This window comes from Mycteria americana, chromosome 2 (assembly GCF_035582795.1).
Source record: "Mycteria americana isolate JAX WOST 10 ecotype Jacksonville Zoo and Gardens chromosome 2, USCA_MyAme_1.0, whole genome shotgun sequence".
NCBI lineage: Eukaryota > Metazoa > Chordata > Aves > Ciconiiformes > Ciconiidae > Mycteria > Mycteria americana.
Window position 1 is genome coordinate 46467948 of NC_134366.1, and position 27492 is coordinate 46495439.

At 38.9% G+C, this 27492-nt stretch overlaps 1 protein-coding gene across 2 annotated transcripts; it reads left to right on the top strand.

Moving 5' to 3' along the window:
• Window positions 1-27492, top strand: GPD1L (glycerol-3-phosphate dehydrogenase 1 like). 2 transcript variants are annotated; one of them, XM_075493206.1, is made up of 9 exons: window positions 20-141; window positions 673-773; window positions 5628-5805; window positions 7194-7334; window positions 11240-11378; window positions 12683-12795; window positions 20431-20664; window positions 21075-21181; window positions 24518-27492. In XM_075493206.1, the coding sequence occupies exons 3-9, from the start codon at window positions 5698-5700 to the stop codon at window positions 24612-24614; spliced, it is 939 nt and encodes a 312-aa protein (XP_075349321.1). In that variant the 5' UTR covers window positions 20-141; window positions 673-773; window positions 5628-5697; the 3' UTR covers window positions 24615-27492. The 2 variants fall into 2 exon arrangements, with proteins under 2 accessions (XP_075349320.1, XP_075349321.1); XM_075493205.1 differs by lacking the exon at window positions 673-773 and having other exon boundaries at window positions 1-141.

Genomic DNA, 27492 nt, shown 5'->3' on the forward strand with positions numbered 1-27492 from the left:
CCCCTGACGGCGGAGGCGGGGGAGCGTGAGGCGGTCGCCTCACGGAGCCCATCGCCGCGGCCATTGGCGGGGCGCGGGTGGCGCTGTCATGGCGCTCTCCGTGGGGCCCCTCAAGGTCTGCATCGTGGGCTCGGGGAACTGGTGAGTGCGGCGGCGGCAGCCCCTGAGAGGGCTGGCACCTCAGCGGCGGCCCCGGCCTGACCTTCCCTGCGGCTGTGCCTGCCCGGGCCTTGCTGTCGCTTCCCGCGCAGCGCCGTCGTGCCCCCGGCCCGCAGCCGGAGGGTTTCGCGCCGTGGCCGCGCTCCCCTCAGGGGTGACGGCGGTGAGGGCACCCGCGCCCTCGAAGCGACGGCCCCGGTGCTGGTGGTGAAACACGGTGTCGCCGGCAGCTGCCAGCAGGGCTTGGTCTGTGGCGGGCTTTTGGGCGCGCTTGTGCTGTACGGGTGGGCTTCTCCAGCCCTGGGTCTCCCTCGGAGGCAGAGGTACTGTCCTGAGGTAAACGGAGAGACACGCGGCAGAATCGAGCGCCCGGTTTTCGCGTGCTTGTAGGCACCCATCTGTTCTGTGAAGAAGTTATTTTAGGATATTTTTAACCTGGTATTTGTTGTGTGGTTTGTCGTATGTCAGGTGACGTAGACATTAAAGATACTGAACTTTTTTTTTTTTCCCCAGCAGGTCATTGCTAACTAAGCGCTGCCTGTAGGGCTTCTGTAGCAAGTCCACTTCTCTCCAAAAGTGTTGTTCGGGGTTTCCTATGTTAGCTGTTTTCCAAGGTAGTTCAAAGAAGAGTTGCGAGACGCTAGGTTATTTGAAATACCTTTTCTTTTTCAAATTGATTATGCTGAAGCACACTGAAGGCTTGAGACAAGGTTTTATTGCTGCATCTATCACTAGCTTATAATTAGACTTAAATAAACTTACTGTTTTGTCCACCGAAAGCAGTAGATTTACTAATCATTTCCCTAAGACGAGCATCAAGTTAATAATCCTTTGGCTTGCTTCTTCAATTTCTCTACCGTTCCTGATCACTGTTTTTACCCTGGATCCCTATTTACAATGAATAAGTTAAGTACAATGTGTTAGATAAATGTATCTTTACATTTTGTCACTTTAATTACTAATGCATACTAATGTCACTTTAATTAGTAAGCATACATTATTTCTGATAACATTCTGGTTTTTAAGACTAAATCTAAATTCAGAGGAGTTTGGTGTAGAGCAAGGTACTGCAGTTTATTAAACAAAACTTAACAGCCTTTTGTCAAGGTGATCTTAGACTTGTTGCTCACCCCTTGCCCTCTCCGTGCAATTGGCTTTTGGTGCTGTTTTGCATAGTTAAAAATACCAGCAACTGCCAAGTTGTGTTTGTCTTTGTGATGGCTTGTTGAGGGAATGGCTGACATTTCACTGCAGCATCTCTTGCTTTCCTTGCACGAGCTTGTAAGATGAATGGGGAGATAACTGTGCATTGCAATATATGCCCGAAGGAAATTACGTGGTGAGACCTATCAGTCTTTTAGGAGTATTGTTGCCGTTCTTCCATACTTGAAATCTAGCAAAAAGTTTTACAGGACGTTTGCATTTATATTTGATTCACTGTGAAACACACTTGCAGAAGCAAAAGGATTTGTAGATATTACCTACTAGCAATAACCATGTGCATATATAGTTTGTTTTCACCTCATTGGATCAGTTTAATAACAAGAAAAGCCCCTGCCTAACGGGGTGGATATTTGTGTGGCAAAATGCCCATATCTGTGATGCTGAGAGAAAGAGATAATGCTGTTACAGGGCATCAGCTGTTTTCTTTCTTTTGGGGATAAATGTATTCAAAAAACTGATAGCTTATTTCATATTTGATAGCAGTGTGGCAATTTTTTTGTAGCAGGAAAGCAGAAATCAAAGTAATTAAAAATTTTAAATTGCAAATGATTTGATGTGCAACAGCTCTCCCATCCCCCTTCCCGCCCTCCCCCTGCATGTTTCTGAAAACAATAATTCTTGGAGAGGCAGGTGATTTCTTCCTCGGAGTCCAAGGGATGACAGACACCAAATCCTGACTGCAAAGAGCACTGTGATTCAATAATATGTGCAACCATTGAACTAAATAGGACTTAATTTAAAATGTGTACCATGTGCATGTAAGTACCTTTTTGAACTGGGGCCTGTGGTCCTAAAGTGGAAATATTTAATGCTCAAAAGCAGGTAAATAGAAAGAAATTGAAGCACTTATATACATCTTATCATTGATATTTTGGGGTTATGTATTTTTGAAGCCTCAATTACTGCAGTGTGTGACTGGTGTTGCCTAAATTGTAAGCATGTAAGTAGTTGAACTGAGTGGGGTTTGGCATCTTTAGCAGTCCAGAGACTGTGGGGTTTTGGGGTTCTCTGTGAGAGGATTCTGTCCCACAAGTGCCAGTGACTGTAGGGACGTCTTTGCCTTCTCACAGGCCTTTAACCTATATCCGGGACAAAAAAAACCACTAAAGGAGCTTGGCACAACAGTGACTGTTTAGGAGGGTTGAACCAATCACCTTGGATGATAAACTACTTCCAGTCAGACTTGTTTGGTCGGTTTGCTAGGGGGAAGGTCACCTTAACAATGAAGTTCACTTGGCAAGGGTCACTCGACACCTGATGGGAGGTCATGGGACGGGACAGATGGCTTGCAAGGCACCGAAATGCAGGAGCTGTGCTTTATGCTGGCCTTGCCCATTTAAGGTTGCTCAGCTGGTGGATAAGTGATTGTATTAGGATCTTTAAGATAGAGGATAAAATAAGCTTTCTTGAATGTGAGGAGTACACCTTAGGAATATGCCTTGGAGCCTCAGGATTCAAGGACAGTGCCCAGATTCAGTTAAAACACTGCAAATGCTGCCTCGGACATGTACTATAGCCTGCTCTTCTGATAACACTTCCAGGGCAGGTTAATAAGGTGTGCATGGCCAGAATTTATCCCTGTCTGTTTTGCTAGAACCAGTTGTTAATTAATCTGATTGCCCAACTTGAACAGAAACTGTGGAGTTCGGGAGGAGATGGGAAGTTACCAGGACAGAGAGCTTCATACAGCTAGGAACTTCTTGTAGAAAAGTGGGAGGTAAAACCTGTGGCTTAACTGAGGTGATTTTACAGGGATAAGTGGTAGAGCTAGAGTTAATGACATTATTTGCACTTGCATATTGTGACCTCCACTGATGCTGGTATCAGGGCAAGTTTAGGAGTTTCTGGGGTTTGTGCTTTACTTTTAAAGTGATGAGGGGAAAACAGACCAACTGCGATATACTGTAACAGTGAAGGGCAGGAGACAAAGTGGGTGGTTTTGCTCAGTGACTGTCAGCTACAGTTCTTCAGAAGTGTTAAATAAGTGTATGTGATTGTATCTGTGCGTACCTTTGATAGTCATTGCAAGGAAGAGAACTGTTTGGCATGCAGCTACCTTGTATTACTTGAATAGCATCAACCATCCCTCAGAGCATGTCAGGGTTAAGGTTTATGAGGGAATCTTTCACTATGGTTTTTCTAGTGTAACAGCTGCTGCAGGCACCCAGTTTTGCAGCGTAGCTCACACTAGAACTGTTACTGCTAGGGATAAATTGGCAAGAATTCCCGTTCCTTTGCCTTGCGATCAGGAGTATGCAAGATGAGCCAGACATTCCAGTAAATTATTTCAGAGTACACACTGAGGAGTATTAGGGCACAGAAGAGAATATAGGCTTGCTTGTTTCATTAACAGGTGTGGGGAGCTGGTATTTCACCTTGCATAGAGCAATCTTAGACTTGGTGTCAGTTGTTTGACCTTGCTTAATTCAGTCCTACAACAGTTGTTGCAACATAAGAGGAAATGAGGAACCAGAGAAGTCAGTCAGGAAAATCTTCTTGAATTCAGGAACTAAGACTAGGCAAATCTTAACTTTTTTAATACTACATTCAAAGGCTGAAGAAAAGACAGCTAAGTGTTAAGTAGTAATGGAATTAATGTCTCACTCAAGCAGTACACGCTGCCAAACTTTATGCTGGCAAACTGTTTGAAAATCCCAGTTGCACAGTTGCTGAATCAGTTATTTTTGTCTTTCTCTATCAACACTAAGCACACAGAATGTGTAGTGAAGTTCAAAACTGAAGACAGTAATTTGCCAGGATCCAGACTTCGTATACAAATCTGCAGTAGTAAATGTGCTTTTGTTCAAGGAACTCAAAGCACTTTCTGAGGAACACATACCTGTGTTGAATGTGATTCATACTGTTTGTGTGGATCTGAAGTTTAGGGGTTGAGCTGGTGAGTTGTCTACTGTTGCAGCGGAAACCACTTTGTGTGCATGCAGATCTAGAATATGAGCTTGGTAAGAGGTGGCTGACAATTGTGGCTTCTGTATCACCTCCTGAACCCAGGGGACTGTGTAGTCTGTGAAGTGCTATTAGAGAAATAAATTCCAGTCTTTTAAGACACGCAGTTTTATGGTTTAACTGAAGAAGGTCTACTTAGGATACTATAATTTTTTCTGCCATTACTTAGAAAGTGACCTTAGGCCTGTGATAGCATAAATCTTTAATATAGCACAATGAATTGTGCCATATTAAAAGCTCTTGGAGCAGAATGATTCTATTTGGTTTAGTTGCCAGCTATGAGTTTATTACATGCAGTGTCCATAATAAATTTAGAGGAGTGTGTAAGTATAACTAGATTTGCAAAGTTGAAGTGTTTTTACCTTCTAATAAAGCGTGCAGTTTCCACACACACACGTCAGCCTCAGATCAGGGACTCTCTGTATTTTTTTCGCATCGTTCTACATTTTTTTTTGTCTGCTTAGTAGGTTATCCGTAATTATGAAGCAGCCTTCTTGTCCCAGGAAAGGAAGTTAGGTTAACAGGCTTTATGAAATTGCATCTTTTTCTTCCAGGTAGCATTCGGGCTAGGAATGGAAGGGAAGGTTGCGTTTGTTCCTCTTCTTGTATATAGCTTCAGTAATTCTGATTAATTTCATTGTTGCTTAGAGATTTGAGTAGTAAAATTGATCACCATCCTACAGGTTTCACTGTATGCTGTTCTTGGGAAGAAAATGAGGCTAACAGTAGTGGAATTGTCTGTCTGCCATAGTTAAATGGGATGCCGTTGCAATAGTTAAATTCTGTGAGGTTGGCAGCATAACCATAAAGCTTACAACTTTTGCAAGATATAAATGCTTCCTCACTTTAAATGCATATCAGTATTGTACAGCAATTGATGGGTCAATAATCTTAGCAAAGAAAGCTTCCCATTTCTTAAAGGTGAAAATTATCAATTTTTTAAAATTGAGTATGTCACTTTTACCACTGCTTTGAGGATATAATCCATTTGATTTGTGGAAATACAACCCAAACTCTCACTGGATAGCCAATAAACAGACAAAATAAGTAAGAAAGTTTTTGGTAAATGCTTCAGTCCAACCTACTCTAGATATATTTGTTTGAGAGAAAGCAGCAGGTGTAAATAATGGGTGTATTTTTCCACTTGTTTTACTAGATCAAAAATGCTACATAGTAACTGGTCCAATAACCTGTGAATTTCTGTTTATTTTAAAGACAATCTCTTTCTTCTAGAGCAAAATCATAATTTTTTTAGAATATTTTTGTTTTCTTTCCTGCAGGGGTTCTGCAGTTGCCAGAATAATAGGCAATAATGTAAAAAAATTGCAAAAGTTTGCTTCCACAGTGAAGATGTGGGTCTTCGAGGAGAATGTTAATGGGAGAAAACTGACAGATATCATAAATAATGAACATGAAAATGTAAAATATCTCCCCGGATACAAGCTGCCAGATAATGTGGTAAGGCTCAGAAGCTAAATTCTAGTTATGGAGCAGAGGGAATATTGCTCATGCTGTGAATGGAGGTAGAAACTTATTTTGTTAACAACTTTAGGGTTTATAATATTTCAAACTGTATGCTATTTTACTGATGAGATCAGAGATTTGAACAAGTAAAATTATGCAATTATGCAGGTAGGTAAATCCAGTGCACTGTACTCTCTTTTACTCTCTCTCTCTCTCTCTCTCTTTTTTTTTTTAAATCTCAATATTGTCTTTATATTACTTCAGCTTCTGTATAAGGAAGCAAATGTGAAAACGAGGGCAAGATTAACAGCTCTGACCATACCCATTACAAAAAAAAATTGGTCTCAACTTTGGAAGGGAGCTGGCTGGTCAGTGAGAATTGAAGGGATTTCAAGTAGTCTGAAACTCTTAGAAGGTATTACAGGATAAGAGCTAGAGTATTTCTCAAGCAAACTGCAAGCTGTTTGCAGTTTATCTAGTTCTCAGTTGCGTTTCAACTATGTGCAGTCAGATCGGTGTGTTAGATGTAGCATTGCCAGGGCAGAACAGTGGGACTCCACATCTATTCTGTGTTGGTGTAACATGATGGTGGGTGCGCTGGTGGTGACTCTTGCCCGAAAAACATTATAGGAAGAGACTGCGGCAGCTGACAATTCAGTAAAGATTTTGGGCAGGAACAACATGAATTGCCGTGCATTGCAGTTTTCTCTTTAACAGTAATGCTGAAATCCGATTTCCCTAGCCTTCAGCAACTGTGATGTTTCTGCTGTCCACTACGTGCTCATTCAAGTTTGTTCTCTTTATCAATAGGTTGAGCTTATTGCTACATTTTAAACCTGACTTATTTTAAGGTGGTCATCAAGTGTTAGGAAAAGTGTGGCAAGTGACTTCAAAGTAGGTCACCCTCTTACAGGGTAGACAGAATCTATGAGTACAGAGAAAGAGAATATAAACTAGTAGGTGTAAGACACCTGGAGAGGAAATTTGAGTGTATAAGGAACTAAGTAAAGAAACTACTTTTCTGCATGCAATAATTTATCAAAAATTGAGATTATTTTGTTACAGAGAAGGCAGCTTCTTATTTTATATTTTCTTACTCAAAGTACTTGTTTGAATGTTACGGAACATTTTGAATTTTCGTTGCACTAACCATGCTGGTGGCTGTGAAGATGCCCCATTCAAGACATAAAATAGCTTTTTGAAAGTTTAAATTCTTTTGCTTTTCTGGGAAGTTTGTGTTACTGCTTATTTTCAATGATGAAGCACAGTAGTTTGTAGCATTCAGTATAACACCAAAATGTGCTTTTACTTACCAGATAACACTTGTGTGTAATGTTTATTTTAAGAAGTTTAAGTGGCCTTTCTCTCCCATAACTACACAGGTTGCTGTTCCAAACCTTAATGAAGCTGTACAGGATGCAGACTTGCTGGTTTTTGTCATTCCTCATCAGTTCATTCATAAAGTCTGCGATGAAATCACAGGACGAATACCCAAGAAAGCTCTCGGTATAACTCTCATAAAGGTATAATAAATACTATGCATTAATAACTGAGAATGTGTCATGGAATCTTCTAAAACAAGATGGCTTGTTATTTTGAAATGAAAAGTCTTTTTTCATTATTCACTTGATTGTTCCATTACACCTTTCTAGATGTCAGATTGGAATTTGTCTCCGTCATTAGTGGATTGTTATGCAGTGTTTTATTTTAGGCTAGCGCTTGCAGGAAGAGGAAAATGAGGCTGTTCACAAGACTTTTGAAAAGAAAGAGGGAGTTAATATGTTTTGCACCACCAAGCTTTCCAATCTTTTATTTATTGTTTCCAAACGCATCATTAGATGAAGAACAGAGCACAAGCATAATGCTTTGATTGTTAACGCACATCCCACACGCTGAGTTGATCATTTTAAGAACTGCTGAGAGAATTTCATGTGACCAAGAAGATAGTGCTCTTGTTCATGTCAAATATTATGTTGCAAAAAGAGAGTCTGTTCAGCATGGCCCAAAAAGACAGTTTGAGCACAGGAAATAGGAGGGGGCAGAGGTGCAAGAAGTGTTTCACTGGAGTGTTTGTAGTTTTGGTGGAGAAGAATTTTTAAATGTGGATGGGCTTCCCCCCCCTCCCCCCCAACGTGTGTTTAGGTGCAAAGAATAAGCTATTCCCACAAAGTTTGGAAGACTCTGGTTTGTTCTTGCTTTGTACTTAGTTGAGAGTAGGCCATTTTCTCAGCATGCATTCCCTTGTTTATTGTGATTTCTGGAAAATGACACATTTATGGATCTGTGCTTAAAAAGAACAAAACGCCCCTATCAGTACTTACTGCAAGCTTGTATCTTGCAAGTTAGCAAGTTTGGCTAACTAAGCCCATGAAATCTGTATCGTTTTGTCAGTGCTGACATATATTGCTGAGATGTATGAAAAAGTAATGCTTCCCAAGTGCACTTGCTGCATTTTGTAGAAAACCTTTTCATATTGTAGAAGGATAAAATAAGGTAGTGTTAAAAGAGGTGAAAGCATAGCATCAAAATCAAACAACTGTCCTAGATGCCCTTAAGTTTATGAAGTTGTCCATTTATACTTCTTTCTTCTCTAAGCTTAAGATAAACTTTATTCTCCTTTAATTTGCTAAATGTGATTTATGTTCTCATGTCCTTAGTGATAGGAATAACTCTAATGAAATTGGTGGAGTAAATGAGGATTTATGTCAGCATATCTGAAGTCAGAGTCTGGGCCTATATTTCCTTGGGATTACTGCTCTGGGTATTGATTACCAGTGCTTTAATGGAGTGTTGATTAATAGCTATGTTTAAAAAAAAAATGCGGGGGGAGGTGGTACTTATCTTAAAAAAAAAAAAAATATCCAAACCCCAAACAAAAAAACCCGACAAAACAAAAACCCCGTACTTAGTGTAGTGTAAGTAAAATAGTGACACCTGCCGTGCAAAGAAGAGTTGATTACTAGTAGGATTACTACCGCAACTTCCTACTGTCACGTTGCGATACTATTTCAAAAGAAATGGTGTGAGGCCCCTTTTAATTTTTTTTGCAGGAGAATGCAAAGTACATGTTAGCTTTTATGAAAAGGCATAACTGTGCATCATTAAAAGTACCATTTAAGAAGAAAGGGCAGAGATTTAACACAACAACAAAACTAAGTAGCAGAGGCAGGAATGCATTCTTTCCTCTACTTTTGCAGCTTCTTTATGCATGCTGTTTTCATCAAAGTCATATTTTTAGTGCTCTCATTATGCTCAACACTAATGCTATTAAAGTGGCTTGTGTTAACTTTGGCAGCTAAAGTGCAGTTCTGCTCTGAAAAATACAATTAGTGGGACGTCTGGTTTCTGTGCTTTCTAAATTGCTTGGCAAGTTAGCAGTGTGTCATCTCTTAGTCTTTTTTTTCTTTCTTTTTTTTTTCTTATTTTGACAGTCTACTCTTCAAGCAGAACCTAACGTCTCATAATAAAACTGAGTCTTTGGGAAATAAAGACATTTGTCTGCTGGTTAATCTGTGTTCCCATTGAAACATTTGCAGCTGTGCTGCTTTACCTAAGTTCTGATCACTGGTGTCTATGAAAACCTAACAAATCATTGTGTGTGGGGAGGAATCGCATACAACTTCCGATGTAGTACAGCAGTGAGCACAGGAAGCAGGGTAGGTGGAGGTCACTCAAAATACTCTTCAGGCAGCCTCAACACCAATCTCATTTTCATACCTATATAGAGGCCCCAGGGATTGCTCTGGCAGGCATATTAGAATGCAAGTGATAAAACCACAGAATTGGACTTGCATTGCCTGGGGATCATTGCTGCCCAGTGGAAATTCCCATATTGGAGCCTTGGTTTTTGGCAGAGGAAGGAGTGTTTGATTTTTCTCCTGTCATCTTGTCATTCAGTATTAGATTTAATTCTACAAGAGCTGCACGCTCTCCTTGACTTTGTCAGAAGTTGCATCTGTTTCACAGCGGGGCTGAATTTGGCACCTAAGCCTCTCTGATCTCCTTTCACTTGGATGAATAATTGTTGTGTACCTATTTGTATTTTTAGAGTTGTTCCCAATGTGTGTATGCTTTTCTGTTTATTAATTGTCTGCTTAGGAGGAGGGGCCTTACAGTTATTTTGTGGGGACATTTTTGACACTGCGAGGGAAAAATCCAACATGTATATGTGTGCTTGCTTTCCCATTCTTTCTATAAAGCAGAGCTGTGCATTAAGTGATACAGATTGAAAAATAATGCAGAAATGCAAGCACTGTTGTCTGTAGTTTAATTGGCTGGTTTTATAAGGCATTTCTGCATGTCTCTTGATTGCACCGTGTTGTTTAAGGAATAGCACCTCTGATCCATGGAAATTACTGCCTGCCTGAAATGTCACTACTGACAACATACAAGAGTGTGTGTGTATGCGTGTGTATGCGTATCTGGAAGTAGTAGAGGATCACACTGCCTTTTTGCCTTTAAGTCATAATTCAGAATTATCAATCCCCAAAAGTACCAAATCCCCAACATTAAAAAACAGTACTGTATAAAAGGTGGTATACTGTGGGAAAGAAAGACCATTTCAGTACCTTGTCTGCCATGCCCCTGTTCTAAAAACTCACATGGAGTCTGCATTTAGCAGGCTAGGAGAAAAGGGTTTTGTGAGAAGAAAGTGGTCTCATTTGGAGTTCTTGGTTCAGGCAATTCAGGGTACCAGACTCTCTTCTCCATTGCAGCATTAATCTCTGGGGTCATCTTTTCTGAGGTCCTATTTCTGCCCATACTTTCACGCTTTGTAGAGTGCGTTATAAATACAGATTAAAAACATCCTTAGAAGTTAAATTACTCTCAGTTGTTCAGCTTTCTACATGTCTGTGAATGGCTGTTCCATTTGTAATAATATTCAAAATTATTAAACTGGGTTTCTACTAGTAAACTGTCGGTATTCTACACAAGGGAATCTGCCTCTGATATTTCAGTTCAGATACCTCTTCACAAAACAAGTTATTGGGACGCCATTTTGTGAGTTTTGGTGCAATTTAAAATCCAAGTGCAGGCCTCATTCACAACTAATGGATTGGTGATGCTTCACTGGTTTTAGTAAGCAGCTTCACTGATTATAAGCAGCTGAGATTCTGAACTAACAAAGCTGAATATTCAGCACTTCTTAGAATCAGGTCTTTGATTGAGCATGGAATAAAGACTGTTACCATCATCTAGAGTTTAGTCTTATTCTTAAGGTGCTACCTCCTATGAAAGGTTGAGAGGTTGAGAGGTTGGAGACATCACAACAATAGCAGAAGTTTCACCAGTAGCAAGTGTCATCTTTAGGCTTGTTGCAGGCCTTGTTGCAGTTCTCACGCGTGGACAAGACTAATTGTGATGTGCTTTCTTCTCTACTGTGTCTAATGAATGACTTTTTAGTAATTCCATTTAATGTTGGCTGCAGGGAATAGATGAAGGCCCAGAGGGACTCAAACTGATCTCTGACATTATTCGAGAGAAGATGGGAATAGACATCAGTGTGCTGATGGGAGCAAACATTGCCAATGAGGTGGCAGCAGAGAAATTCTGTGAAACCACAATAGGTACTGTTCCAAGTAATAAGAATGTTTAAAACATGCTCCTGTCCTCACAGTTGCACACCAAATAGCTCAAATTTTATCATTTTCAACATAGCTGGCTGTTATCAGAAACTGTTGGGTTCTTTTTATTTTAATGTTGAATTTCCTAGAATGTTTACACTTCCAAAAGTACTAGGACAATATCAGGAATAGAGGGAGAGGGAGGAGTGCAATTTTACCTAGTCTCACTAGGGTTGTGACCTTAACAGGTGAAATACTAAGCATGCTTTTTATCACCCTCCACATAACAAACTGCTTTATTTTATTACTGTGCTTAAGATTTTTCTTGGGTCTGCATGGCTTTATATGGATAAATGATTATATATTCTGTACTCCACCTCAGGTGTTATGGTCACAGATGGTACCTTTATGCATGTTTGGGTTGGGTTTTTTTTAAGGTATCAATATCTTATTTTAATTTCTCAAAATAATTAATTCCCCCAAAAGCTAGACATGGTTTTAGTTCTGTGTTGATGTCTGCACACATTTATAACACAAAGATGTGCCTAGTCTTGGATTTCACAGTGTTTAGATAGGCGTATGTGTGTGTCTGTAAGCATACAGGTAGTCATACATAATAGCACAGAGTTCGTGTTATTTTTTCAGTGTTAATTTTTACAGTTTTGTGCATTTTTAGGTTTGTAACCTCTCATTAACAGCTGTTGCATTGAACTTATTATCGAAGATATAAGACATGGTGTAGTGGTGGTTTTTGGCAGTGTTAGGTTTATGGTTGGACTCGATGATCTTAAAGGTCTTTTCCAACCTATATGATTCTGTGATTCTGTGATTCTGTGAATGGTTGAATTGCCTCTTAGTGGTTAGACACATTTGTCAGTGGCAGCATGCTCAATTAATAAAACATCCTTGACATGCCTTTATCAGTAGGTATTTTTCTGGAATGCAGGCCTTAAAAATAATTGGTAGAATTGCACCTGCTATATTTTTAATTCGCCTTTGTTTCATTATTAACTGTTCTTTTTAAAGAGAATGATCGAAAAATGAGAGAGTGTAGACCATTAATGGAATTGTTATTTAGAATCTGTTGCTGAGCAGACAATGAATTATGAAGAGGTCCAGAGTAACTCAGTGCAGAGCTTTTAAGTGCGATGTAGACATGTCCTTAGTCACTTAAAACAGGAGTCTGTTTAGGGTGAAGATAGAACAACCTTATCTCTGCTTTTAAGTATTTTGGCTTGCACAGGAAAGGCTAAATAACACCCAAATAAATTATTCATTTTTTAGCCTTCCTTTCCCTCTCTCAACAGGCAGCAAAATCTTGGAAAATGGCCTTCTCTTCAAAGAACTCCTGCAGACTCCAAACTTCCGAATAACTGTAGTAGACGATGCAGATACAGTTGAGCTTTGTGGTGCTCTGAAGGTAAGATTAAGAGGCTGCAGTTGCTACACAGATGGAACGGTGATCCTTGTAGAAAAAAGAGGGTATTTTCATTTAAAGACTTGTTTATTGTGCTTTATATAATATATAAAACTGCTACATAACATTTCCGGGAGAACCAGATGGGAAATTAGGGAGTAGCATGTTCTGAGAGTTGGCTTTTAGACCCTTGTCTCACCATCTCCCAAGTTCTCTTTCTACATCTTTCAGTTAGCTTACACACAGTCATGAAAAAAGTATTGATTTCATCTAACTGGTCAACATATTTCTAAGTCCATTTTAGTTCCCTTTTTCTTTTTGCAACAGTGTGTTCACAAAAAGAAAAGGAGAAAGAAGTTGGCATTAATCCTTTGTGTCTGTTGACAAAACTATTCCCCTCTTCATTGACTTCCACAATGTGAGAGCTCTTAGGTTTTATATTTTGTGGACATACACTGCGTAAGGTTCGTGTGGATAACCACATACAGAAATGACCTGAATAGGAAAAAAGTTATTTCGGACATTTACTCATCTGGAATTTTTTTGGTAACAAAATTGATGCCTACAGAAAGCAAAGGCTAGCTTAAACATATTCTTATTGCTATTTTTTTCAGGCTGATTTACAGGCCATTTGTTAAAGGAAGGCATTAGTCGCTTGGCACCCTGGCCAATAGTACTGTACTTCATGTTATCTGATACCTATCGTGGAAGCATTTCTGATGGGTGTAGTGGTTTAGTAGATAATTTAGCTTACTTTTTTATTTTTTATGTTTTGTATAATTATTTTGTATTGCTTTGTTTTCTCTGTTGAAATTATTTGTAAACTACACCATTCACCTGCAAAGCTACCATACCAATGAATGATGTCTTTAAGCTAAGAAGTTCTGATTCCTGCTCAGCAGGAAGTAGATTGATAACTATAATAACATATTTTTTGGCATACTGGTTTTCTTGATAATTTTGTCTTGAGACCTGTCATACTGGAAGTCCTGAGAAGGAGGAGGTCATGGGTCTGTGCACTGGGCTAATGGGGTACACTTTGGTGTAACATGCTTTGGAATTCCAGTATTTATAGCAATTTCTCAAGATTGTGGTGCTTGTAATTTGGCTCCACAGCCATTGCTTTAAAATGCTGTGATGATGTGGGAGGTTAGCAGGAGAGAAATCCCTGTGTATAGACCCATGAAATTAGTCAAAAAGTTTTACATATTTTTCTTTGAAATCTGCTCAGCCTGATGTTTTCTGGCTAGCTTAAATTCTTGTTTGATAGAGGAGTTCTGTCCCAGATAATTTTTATTCCAGACAAATCATGTGAAAGGGTGTTAGAGATGAGCGTGCCATCAAACTCAGCAGCTAGTCAGCAGGCACTGAAACTCCACTGTAAAGGTCCAAGTCAGGCAAGATACCAGTATCCTTTTGGAAGTGCAGAAGAATTTAAATAAATTGTTGTTCTTGACCTGGAAAGATACTGAGGTGAAACTTGTGTATTTTCTTTGTACCTTTGTTTTGTTCCTCCCTCCTGCTTCATTATTCATCATGCATCCTGCAGACTGAACTCTCTAGCTGCATTTCTAAAAAGTTGTATATATTCTGTGTGCTCTGGTCATTTGGTTTTGATAGCAGTATATTTTGTTAACTGAGTTGAGACTTCCAAAGAAATGCATGGTATAAGCTCTAAACAAAAAGCAAATTAAGGATAGATTAACTTTTTTAAAAATACTATGGATTTCTTGCCTGATTAAAAGGCATGAACTGGTATAAAGTGGCATAGATCAGTCATGCTAGTATAGGTGATGTTTTTTAAACATACAACTCTTCCTTAGTCTCAAAGAAAATTTTATTAAAATCATATTTTTAAAAATAATTTTTAATTTAAAACCCTTGCTCGTTTAATCCTAAATCTTGTGCTGACAGCATGTAAATAACTTCCTGAGCTGTTTTTAAATCAAACATTGCAAAATTTTATTAATGCATTGGGAACATGTATGCCTCTGAAAGAAAATGAAGAAGCTGAAATTAAACAGATGGGTATGTTTTTATTGCCTGTGCAAAGCAAAATGCAAAGCTCTGATGTGAATAGTGAAATGTAAACTTGAGCTTTTTTTCTTAGAAGTTTTATATTCTTTTTATTAGGAGAATTGTTTGCTAAAGGTAACAACAGGCACTTTGCTTTTTTATGATTAATCTGATAATCTTTGTAATAAAAAAATGTGAAAAATAAGCATCTTTCCATGTGATTGTTTTTAGGGAAAAATCTAAAGTATAGGTTCTGTCAGCTGACCGTTACTTTATTAAACTTGGAAAGTTACTTCATGAAAAAATAGTAAAAATTGTATTTTTTAACTTGCTGGAAGGAGGAAATTCCTACTTCAGAAGATGACAGTGTCGTGTTGTGTGAAGAGACGGGTATAAAAAGAGAGGTTCTACTCTCTTTCTATAGCAGTGCCAATTCAAAATGTCGGCAGCATCACTGCAAACTATAGCTTAGAGGACAGAAGTAAGCAGGCACATGTGTCCAGACTGTCTTTTTGGATGTGGAAATAGTAAAAGCAACTCCTGTATTGGTATGTAAAGGATGAGAAATACTATACTATGAGAAATAGTGTATTCTCTCAGCTTCTGCATTTTTCTATAAATACCAGCTTGGGAAAAGGAGACTTTTCTGGTATTTCTGGCATAATAGACTAGATCTTGTTAAAGGTCTATACTTACCTTGCTCTTTATTCCTGCAAGCATTTCTAAGCAGGGAAGATTTTCAATGTGGATGGTTGCCTAAAGGTTGGGAAAAAATACAGAAGCATAACAGAGAGTGCTCTGAGCACAGCTTTCCCTTACAATAATGATAATTTTAGGTTTGAAATTTGTTTTTTGAAGCATATTTGAATTCAGACTGTAATAATAGGTATTGCAGCTGGGTGATCATGAAAGAACATTTGCTTGATTGCTATTTATATACATATATATATATTGAATATCTACTTCATTTACTGTATTTATTTTTTGTGACAATGGGCTGATGGAGACAGACTGAAGTATAGAAATCAGTGCAGTGAAACTGCAGTCTTGCATCAGCTTGGAGACTGGCTGAATAGGCAATGGCAGTCACTTTACAAAATCGGATGATACTAAGGAAGAACAGCTGTCTACAGTAACTTGTTGGCTGTAGGAACAAAAAGTACTTGGCATGTTCTTCTCTATCAGGATATTTTTCTTTTGAGGATTTGAAGCACATTTCACATTTATTTATTGACCTTACCTAAGGGTTGAGGTCAGAAATTAACAAACCTCAAATTTGGATAGTTCAGTTTCAAGGTGTCCAGTTGGCTTTACAGGCAGCCTGACCCAAGGCCACCTACAAGTTCCAGCTGCCATTTGCCAGACAATGAAGGGGTCTTCCTAGGAAGTGCTTAAAGGTTATGACACCACTGTAAGGGTAGTATGTGCAGCTGTGCATACATACAGATGTGCTCCTGGATGCTGATGGATGTGATACTGCAGAGTAGCACAGACCCAAGGTTATCACCTCTGAGGTGTCCTTAGAATCCTTAGTGCCTGTGCCAGCCTGTGGTCTTACAAACAGCACAAATGTGAGGCAAGACTGAGCTGGTGTGTGAACCTAGCCGCATACTTGAGAGGCAACATAAACATTGGTAGCTGCATTCTTGGGTGCAAACTGCACTGGAATCACTTACCCAGTGCAGCAGTGACAGGGGTGAGTGTGAGGCAAGGAGAAGTGAGAATCTAGTCTCTGGATATGGCAAAATGGCCGTGCTCCAGCTGCCTCGTATTTGTTCAGGGATCTGGAGAGTTAAACTCCCTCAAGTGGCAGCAACCAAGGACCAAGACAGAAGTGACAGTTACTGTAGGAAGAAGGAGCAGCACCTGTGGTTGCCTTTCAGGTTGCTTCAGGCCCATCTCTAAATCTTACAGCTCCAGCTTAGCCTTAAGCAAAGAAGGAAGAAGTATAATGATGATTTATTGCTTACCAGGTTATGTAACCCAGCATTATTACTTACAAAGGTGGTCCTGCGAAGTGTATTTATGGCAGTCACTGTTGGATAGTCAGTCTAGGTCCTGTAGAAGTTGATTGTGGTAATTACTCTTTCCTGAGATTAAGTAGAAATCCATTATTTACATTCAAGTTTGCCAGGAGCAAGCAAGCAGTTTATGCTTAACCTCTCTAACAGTCCTGCTGATACTGTCTTTGATTTGTTGAGTCTTCTTTTGACCTCTCTCAGCCATGATGTGAAGCAAGGAGCTTCTTCAAGTTCATGTATAAGTAAGAGGGAAAGCAGGCTGTGCTGAGCTGTGACACTACCTCAAGGAAGGCTGGATGTCCCAGGTGAATTAACATTTCCGCTTAGTTCTCTAATGATCCATTTAATTATGGAGAGGTAATGGTTGCCTCAGAAATGGCCTCTGAAGCTGTCTTCACGAGCAATCCTTAAACTGTACTGTAAACAGAGTAGGACTGTAAATTGGATATTTCTGAGCACTGATTCCGTAAGAGAACAATCTATCAGCAAAGTCTGTGGCCTTGTTAACCTCGGCTCCTTGGTCATCCATTGGCCTTGCATTTGTGACCTCTCGCATGTTTGTAGTAGGTCATGTGCAAGTAAAAGACACTTTTTCTCATTTGCTCCGACACATACTGTGAGCACTACCTGGCATCAACATTTCTTTTCTGGAGTATAGCTTCACTATCCCGATGATAAAATAACTGAGTCCAGCCCTTGCTCACATTCTAGAATAACTAGGACTAGGACTAAACACCAGCTTCCAGATACCAGACCAGCTAAAGACTCACCTGTTAGTGCAAAGTATTTTAGTTGCTTAAAACCCTATGCAATATAAAAACACCCTGTCCATCTTGCTTACAGGATGCATGCTTTAATGTAAAAAGCTATTAATGCTGAGATGGGGGAAATGTGTTTGCTCAAACGTGAAGTGGTTTTGAGAGCTCTGAATCCCTTAGGCCAAGAGGAACACTGTTGCAGTCATTTTGGTGGTGTTGTGACAGTATTTTTGAACCTGTGGAACAACAGATTTGTCTGTAGGCTAAAGTCGTCCTTGCTTATTGGGCCGTCAGACCCCCATGTTCTGTATGCAAACACAGTCAGTCTTTTTGCTCACGGAAATGTGGGCTCTCTCCCCTTCCACAAATGTATACCCATTGCCTTTGCAGGAACTCTTGTAACTTCAGGTGCAGGCTTTGGCAGTGACAGTGTTCAGGATCAACCATACAGAAAGATGTTTTGGCCAGATAGATACATGATTCTCCCACCACCCCAGTCTGTTTCTTAAAGGATCGCTATAGTGCTAGTGCCATTAGGCTCTTGTGTGTTAATTTGTGTTTTGCTTATGCATCTTCCTGAAACAAACTCGACTTAGTGCCTGCACCCAGAGATTTCAAGTACCAAGCTGCCTGTTTTGGTCTTGTTTTAGGCAGAAAGATGACTCAGTGGCAAGTTTTGTGAGTTTTTTTGTTGTTTTGTTTTTAAAAGGAGTGGCTCATCGTTCAGTAGGGTGTAACTTTCAGTGTGGTATAATTCAGTTCTCTACAGAATATTAGACACGAGAGAGTTGTCATAGATTCTTCAAGGATTTAGATGAAACCAGATGGTAGAGCTTGTAAATTCATAGGTGTGGCCTGAGGGTTATGTAGACCAGGGTATAACAGTCTCCTAGGTGTGGGTGTGTGTTCTAGAGCATAATCAGTTGTCTTGTTTCCTCATGATTTGCAAACTATGTGTAAGAACATACAATGAGGACATTGTACAAACGCGGAGCTTAGTGTTTCAGAGTTAGACTCACAACTTCTCTTCTTCCCTACCTCATTTCCTCAGAAGTAACTAGTCTTGGTATGACTTGCTTAAAACAGTATTTCTGTTACTCGAAAGACAAACCTTGCAAAAGGTAGAAGTGGACAACAAAATACCATAGGCCAAATCATACTGTAAATTATGATCAGGTAGGCTGCTTCAAAGTGAAAAGGAAAGTCAAAGCAGGCAAAGTTGGAGGGAAGGGGAAGCTTTAGTATTGGAGTGTTCAAGAAGTACATGGAAAAGCCCAGAGGTTATTCAAAAATGTTTTTGTTTTTAGCTGAGTGCTAAACACTTGCAGAGTTCACTTATGTGCAAATTCCATTTAAATGGGTTATCCCATCTGAAAACTTCTTAAATACCTGTTTGACTTCCTCTTGCTTTGCTACCAAATGAACAAATATTGGAGGTTGGTCTGGGAGAGGCATCCAATGAAAACATACCTTGACTGAATCATCAGAGCCAAAATTTAAGCCAAGATAATCTAAAGCACCAGCTTTAAAAGTCTGATCGTCTTTTGCTGCTTTAGGTCTGATGCTGAGATATGTCTGCAATTTTTAAGGTGACATTTAGACCTCAGCTAGCTGCTCAAAAATCAATGACTCATCTTCTGACCTCATTTTATTGAGAGTCACCTAGACATGAGTGGCCACACAGCACTACAGCTGCCTGCAGTTTTTGGTTCTTACAGTTAAAAAAACAAAACCAGCTGTTAATCAGCTTGTTGCTTTCATTAGCAACTTTGGACTGTTGCTGTTTCTTCAGCAACAGTTAAAGTTAGTTTTGTTGTTTGGGGTTTTTTCCCTGCATCGGGTGCGACATTAGGTGACAATGTTGGTGGTTCTCCTGTGGTTTCTGTTGAGGTCACTGCTGCTGTTGTTGCATGCAGAAAGGTGTTACTACATCCATTGCTTCCTTGTTTGCTTTATCAGTACGTCAGAATGCCATCTCTTTTAGAGTGTTTTGGTTTTTGGTAGGTTTGGGGGTTTTTTTTTGGTAGGGGCAAACTAACCATGACTAGTCTCTGACTCCCAGGCCAGAAAATAGCTTTTATAGTCACTTCACTCAAACGTGTCTCAATTAATCTCTATGTTTGTAAACCAAAGAAGGGACTGTGTAGCTGACTGTTCACAAAGAAACAGTACATTCTTTGTAGAATGCTGTCACCAGGTCTAAGTTAAAAAAACCCAAGCCAACATTTTTTGCTTAGGATAGGTCTTCCTGTGTCATGAACCTTCTGGGAACCCTTGATTAACTATTACTGTTATAGGAACTCTGCATACTTAAAAGAGCTGAATATGGTGAGTTTGGCTGAATTTGATCCCTTAGCATACCAGCATGGAAGTCAATAAATGTTTCTTAGATTCAGTATTACTTTAATCATAGAGAAAATATGGATAGAAGGGCTGTGGGATGTCAGTCTAGCTTTACCCCTACCTCAGGGCAAGAACAACTCAATCTAGATAAAACCTTGTTTGGGTGTAGTGTAACCTGTTTGTTCTTGAACGTAGTCAATAAGAATAGCTCCACAGCCTCCAGGGCAACTTGTTCCAGAGCTTTAACTATGCTTTTATCCTTGGAAATACTTAGTAATATAAGACTTACCATATATTTTTTTTTAAAGGTTATCCCATAAACTCCAAAACAAAAAAACCCCCAAAACAAAAAAAACCCCACCCCAAAACAACAACCTAGTCTTATATTAATAAAGTATTTGCAGTTCTTAAGGATATATGCAGTCTGTCTTTTGGTGTCTTCTAGGATTCTGTAAGCAATAATTGACTTATTTCCCATTTGTTTTTTCTCTTCTCATTAGAATATAGTGGCAGTAGGAGCTGGGTTCTGTGATGGCCTTTGCTGTGGTGACAATACCAAAGCTGCTGTTATTCGCCTTGGCCTAATGGAGATGATTGCCTTTGCCAGAATTTTTTGCAAAGGACAGGTGTCTACTGCCACCTTCCTGGAGAGCTGTGGAGTTGCTGATCTCATCACAACGTGTTACGGTGGCCGGAATCGACGTGTAGCAGAAGCGTTCGTTAAAACTGGAAAGGTACCTTATTCACTGGGTGAAAACCATTGTTGCAAGTACTAGCAGTCCTGGTTTGTTGGAGTAATAGTACAGTTATCTGAGACATGCTCGCTGTACTGAGTGAGTACCTGTCTCTTTCCTCTCATTTTTGAGTGTGTTACAAGGCTAGAGTCAGTGTAAAGGTGTTAAAAAGGAGGGGTGATTAAAAAAATAGCTGGAGGGATAAAATGTTGGGAGATGCAGATTTAAGAAGGAGAATGTTTACAAACAAGAATATAGGAGAATATTATATATGCTTACTCAAGTACACTTCTGAGAAAGGAAGAACCCTCAGTAACATCTTTTTTTTCCATCCAGATGATGTTGTCAGGCTTATGAAAACTTTATCATAGCTCTCCTTTTCTTCCTTTCCCCCCTGCCCCATTGTTTAGTCTATTGAAGAATTGGAGCAAGAAATGTTGAATGGTCAGAAGCTGCAAGGACCACAGACTTCTGCAGAAGTGTATCGCATCCTCAAGCAGAAAGGAATGTTGGAAAAGTAAGTAAGAACAGATAAAGCAAGCTCCACATGCCCCTATTTTATCTCTATAACTTTTTTTGCATTTTTACTCTTGATAATTTCATTATGGTAATAGCCAAAAAGAAAATCACTGTAATAAGAGTAGCTTAATCCCCAGTTAAAAATCAGAGATAAGTGAATAAAAGCTCAAAATAATATTGCTGTAGATACAGCTAATGGTGTGACATTAAATTTGTGAATGCCCTTCTGTTTACAGAATGTATTATTGCCTCCTGCTATCATAGAAAAGCATAGCAAGAGTGTGTTTTAACATGTGAAAAGAATAAAATACATGAAAAGTAGAAGCTGAGCTTCCTAAAGAGACTTGTGAAGAGGCTCTACAGCTTATTTCATAGTAATAAATTCATTGCTTGTCTCCAAGGAGAGTATCTTTGTTATTAATTTGTATAGCTGATCAGCTCTATCCACATGGATTCTAGCTTAGATACCGCAGTTCTCTTTCCTAATGTGACTTCCAGTTTGCTGTAGGATAAAACCTGCCATCTGCTTGTGTAGGTAAGGTTTTTTTGTGGTATGAAATTAAGCAGGTTGTCCTGGCTTGTTCATTTGTATTCAAGTCAGAACATGTATGATTCCTAAAGCCACACACAGAGTTGTCTCCTTATGAGATTAAGGGATGCATTATCTCTATCTGTTCCTGTTTGTAGAGGAGGCAAAATCAGAAAATAAATGTCTGCCAGCCAGAAGACCAAGCCTTGTTGCTTTTTTTGCCAAAGCAGTTTTTAAAGTCTAGTTTTAGTGGATCAGCTGCATTAAATTGCTTATTTTTTAACATTATCTTTGGGAGTAAAGCACCTAAGTCTGTCTCTGCAGTGTACAGTAATTAAGCTAACTGCAGAAAAAAATCTAATTAAAATGCTGGCTTCAGTCTTTGCTGTTTATGATTCCCTAAATGAGACAGGATGCTGTGTTTGGGGGTTTTTTTTGTTTGGTTGGTTGTTTTTTTCCCTGTTCTATCTTACAACAAATAGAGTGCATTATAGAAGACTTTGGGTTGTGTTTTTAATGAAAGATATGAAAGCAGAGAGTTGCTAATTTCTGTTCGGTATACCAACATATATGTGTCACTTCTTCATAAAAGGTCTCATTCAACAACTTTCAAAGTGTTTTTTGAAAACTCTCTTGCTACTGCTTTAAAACACAAAACACAGTAAAACACCCATGGTTTCAAAGTGAAAAGGTAAGAGTCTAGTAAGAGTAAAATTTCATACCCTCACCCTACAAAAAGAGCCCCGAGGCTTCGTAGAAATATGCAAAAGTCAAAGTTCAGTAGAAGAGCCTTGGTAGCAGGGTTGATGCCTATTGATATTTACAGTGCAATTTGTTTTTTCGTTACAACAGTTGTAGAGCTAGCCCTTTTAATGTGCTCCAGACGTAAGATGCATTTCGAGTTTGCCGGCCATGAGCCTGCAGTCAGCCTTGGTTCTGCTTTCCCCGTGTGAAGTGTGGCAGACCTGTGCACAGCAGAGTAATGTTCTCTGTGATAAACAGCAAGACTTACGTATCAAGATGTGGGCTGTAGTAGTGGTACTTCTTCACTGAGAAGTAACAGCCAGTACTGTATCTAAAGTTGTGTGAAACTTGCTTTTGCTTCAGAAAGTTCACGTGTTTTGTGGCTGCCTCTAGTAAAATCTCACATAGGCATAACAAATTTTATTTTAGTGCCTACATTTACGTTTTCATGGTAAAAGCAAATTCAGTCCCCACCCCAGCCCAATATATTATACAAAATGAGTGATGTGAGGCATGTTACACATTTGCATTTATTAATTTTTTTTTTCTGCAGATTTCCTAGTAAGGGTTTTGCAACCTAAACAGTGTAGCATTGGATTTGAAAGAGCAGCTATGTGGCTATATGCTAATTTTGGTTCCACCAATGAAATAAAAACAAAAATCAAATCAGTTGGATTGACCTGAAATAGTTTTTGCTATTGCTGCTATTTTTGTCTTGTTCTCTACAAAAATAAACCAAAAGAAATGGGCATGCATTCATAGCAGGACACTAAAATGTTTCAGATAATTCAAAATGTAGCATTTCATTTTTGAGCACTTGTAATAAAAGCCATAGAAACAATGGACTAAATTCACAAGCATCTCCATTCCCCCACTTTTTTCCCCCCTGTAATGCAAAGTATTGCATTCAGCCAAGTACAAATCTTGTATCTGCCCCTGAGAATGCAGTAGTCAGCATGCTGTAACGGTACTCCTGAATGGCTCATGGCTTCTCTTGTGACCTCTGGTTCACTTTGAGGAGTCTAGTTCAGAGCTATGTGGTGATACCAGAGTTACCTCAGTATAACACATGCTAGCAGAGTGTATGGGCAAGCATATGGAGTGCTCAGTACTGGTTGGGAGTTCTGCTCAATGCTGCATTTGTGCATTACAGACAAAGCTTTAGAGTGGCTGATGGGACCACTTTTCTGAGGAGAAAGTCCTAGTCCAGATGTATTCTGAATCACTCAGAAATTAACTGTTTCACCATCTCCAGTGCTCCTTATTTTTTATTTCAGTCAAAATAACATAGTGTGTTTGGTCAAAATTTATCAGTATAACAGGCCACACTGAAATGGCGTATTTATTCTGGTGAACAGATAATTAATCCCTAAAATTCACCAGGCTCTGTATGAAAATGGGACTTATCTGACTGTCACTGTCCAGGATGGACAGAAAGCAAGTATAAATTTCTGTAAAGCATCTAGGCTGTAACAAGCCTTCAGATTATCAGAGAAGCCTGAATAATTTGAGGGTTGTTGGAAATGTGGCCAATTTAAAAAAGAAAAAAAGAAGAGATAGAATTTAGCGTTTCAAAATCCACGTTTAATTTGGACTCCTATTAAAAACTTGACCTTCAGTTTCTTCTTGAGTCTCTTTGTGTCATATTCTGCAATTGTATTATCAAATTATTGTTCAGAGGTAATGCATAACTGATGTGCCAGTCATCCTTTTTAACCATAGATGAGTACTGCTATAAGAATGTCAAGGAAAGATGAGAGCGTTTTTAATTTTTTAATTTTTTAGATCACTTAATGGTTGTGCCATACATAATGAATGTTGCAACCTCTATTATAGCTAGCTAGGCTTCTGAGAGTGACTCATTTTAGAGATGCATGTAGGTTCTGTATTTATCCAGCGCTTTTCAGCCTGGCATTAGTGCTTGACAAATACTAAAAGAAATTGATTTTTCAGTTTCTCTCTTCCCCCTCCCTCTCCTCACCCCATTTTATTTCTTTCATTTAAGAAGATGTTACAGAATAAACTTACACTGCATTTGCTTTCCCCACCCTGTTTCCTCAGGTTTCCACTTTTCACTGCTGTGTATCAAATCTGCTATGAAGGGAAGCCTGTCAGAGAGATGATATCCTGCCTTCAAAGTCATCCAGAGCACATATAAAATCAATCAGGCCATCGTACTAATGCAGCTTTCTGCCTTTCAAATTTATATCTGGGTTCAAGTGGATGTATCATTAAGATTCGTTCAAAGATGCTCACTAGGCAACAGTAACAACATGAATGTCTGTGAATCGGTATTGTTTTTTGTTTTACAGCCTAGTTTGACATAGCATGCAGTGTTGGCTTGGTGGTTGTCATTTTATTGGCTAAAATACAACTGTTTTAAGATGCGTAATGCAAAAGTTGCACTACATATCTAGTGTATATACACAAGTGTACTTTGTGTGTGTGTTCCTACACCATAAAACACAATGTTTTGTTGGCTCTTATTAAGGCCTAGTCCAAAATCCACTGGACACCGTGGGAAGAATCCCACTGATTTTAATGGAGACTGAAGCGAGCCTGTAACCTTGAAGTATTAGGAGTCTTTCTATTAGAACTTGGTTTTATTCTGCATACACATTGAAATGTTAACATTTTGCATGTTTATGATTATATTAATGGAAAACAAGTGGTAGCAGTTATTCAGGGGGCTACAGGGATATTTTAATGAACTCTGGTGAAGAATATTTTGATTTTTGAAAGTCTTTAAAACTGTCAGACTATTTTGAAACCAATTTCTAAGTGAATTTAAAGTTTTTAATTACACTGTTTTAAAGGGAATATGCTAGAGGGGGATCATTACCTCCCCTTCTGTTTTTTAATCCTTGCATTTTTGTATTTGTCCGTTTTGCCCTTGCTGTTCCCAGGAGTTAGGCTCTTCTAGAATCCCATTCCCCCAAACAAGTGGGAGATGTTGACCTGGGGATTCTGAACCCTGGAGCCTAGGGTTCATTTTAGTGTTGTACCTGTGGTCATTCTTCACTGGTATTGTTTGGTGGATGGGGAAGGATACTCTTGGATATCCACTGCTCAAAATTGTCATGCTGTGTTTCTAGCTTAACCATCAACTGCTAAGTGTTGCAGTCCACACAACACTCCAAGGAATGTTTGGGGAATTCCCTGGTAGATCACGCTTGTGTTATCAAAAGGGTTATGTGCCAGTATGCTGATGCATTCATTTCAGTGCCTGCCAGACATGTCAACTGGACTGTAGTCCTGAACCAGCCTCCCCAGAGAAACGATGAATTCTGAAGTTACTTTTTCACTGGACAAAACTTTAATGGGTGCTGGATCAAGTCCTTTATGACCAATCTTCCAGAAAGTTTCTCAAAGGCATCTGTCTCTTTTATTCCCCAGGTAGCTCAACTATTTTTTTTCAGGCACCTTTGCTTTATCAGGGAGGTTAATTTTATTTATTATTGGAAAATTTGTGATTTTATGGAGTTTGGGGGTGGGGTTGGCTTGGTTGGGTTTTTTTTTGTTTTTTTTTTTTTTTTTTTAAGAAGGTTGATGCAAGAGAAGATAGATAAATCTGTCTTGTGTTTCTGGTATACTAAACTGTAATTTTTTTGGTAAAATATATGCTAGGTACATAAAGAGTGGACTTATTCTTGCAGCTGGGAGACAAGGGTTAGCATCGAGATTTACAGAGCTCAACAAGAATGCACATCGGCTCTGAATATCCACTCCAAACCTCTGAGCAGTATCAGAACTGTTGTTCACTGTTCTCAGTCATGTTTTTAGACCAGAAGTGATGAGCACAAACCCATCCTGAAGCTTTAAGTTGTCATTCAAAACTTACTAAAACAAAGGGGATGCCTGGGAATAACTGTCATTCTTACTTAAGTAGCCTGGATTACTCTGAAATAGGTGAGCATTGGGGCAGCTTTGTAGAGACAGGAAGATGCTTCAGCTCAGGTGTACCATTTCTTGTGCTCCTATAATGTTTTGCATTAATTTTTGGAAGATCTTGTGAATGTCTTCAGATATTCAGGGATGTGAAAAGTTATTTTGCCTTATTACTGATTTCGTGCTAAATATAACAGATACTGGCCAGAAGTTAAGTAACATCAGATGTTTGTGGCAGTTGAGGAAATTACTGGTAGAGCTGACTTGGAGTAAGCACTCTGCTTACGCAATTAAAAGGATGTTTTAAGATTGGAAGCACTGTTACACTAACGCACACATGGAGCATACACTCCTCATTACTGCATAACTTTCAGTGTGTCTGCTTATGCTTTGTGTTGTTTTTTTCGATACCAAGCTGATTGGCTTTGCCTTTATATGTGTATATATACATATATATAAAAACTTCTTTTTACATGCCGTATGTAGAACAGTAGCATTTTGTAAGATACATAAAGGGCTATATGAGCTAAATGTGGTAAATTAATATATATTTTAAGATGATTTCTTTATTATTCCAATACCGTTTCTACCACTGAAACCCCTAAATCTTAATTGTTCTTGTTTTGTACAGAAGCCTATTCTAAGGCAAATCCAGAGAAAAGGTTTTTATGGAATTCTTTCCTCCAGTCTGTGATGATATTCTTGTTCTTTTCAGACAAAAAGTGAGGTTTCAGTAACTAAAATAATTTATTTAAATTTCTATAGTTACTTCACCATTTGTATTTGCTTTTCAGTGCTTGAGAACATTCGTCTGGGCACTAGATATTTTTCCCTCACTAATATTTACTGCTCATTAAAAGAATATGATACTGGAACTGAATTATTAGAATCCTGTTCTACAAACACTGTTTTGCCTAGTATTGGGATAGTCTTACTGAAAACATTAACCCCTGTGTAAGGTTTTTGCATACAAGGTCATAAATTTGTAACTAATTCTTGATTTATGAACATTAATTACTAAGGAAGGCATTATCTTCTAATGATACATACTCGTCTTGCCCTAGGCATGTGTACTGATTTTTGTTTAAAGATTGTGAATGTATACCCATTTGAAGAGTTAGTACAAATAAACATTTTTGTCTTGGGAA

Coding starts and splice junctions, on each gene's coding strand:
- GPD1L (XM_075493205.1), top strand. CDS start 89: ATGGCGCTCTCCGTGGGGCCCCTCAAGGTCTGCATCGTGGGCTCGGGG. Junction 142..5,627: donor ATCGTGGGCTCGGGGAACTG/GTGAGTGCGGCG, acceptor TCTTTCCTGCAG/GGGTTCTGCAGTTGCCAGAA. Junction 11,379..12,682: donor ATTCTGTGAAACCACAATAG/GTACTGTTCCAA, acceptor CTCTCTCAACAG/GCAGCAAAATCTTGGAAAAT.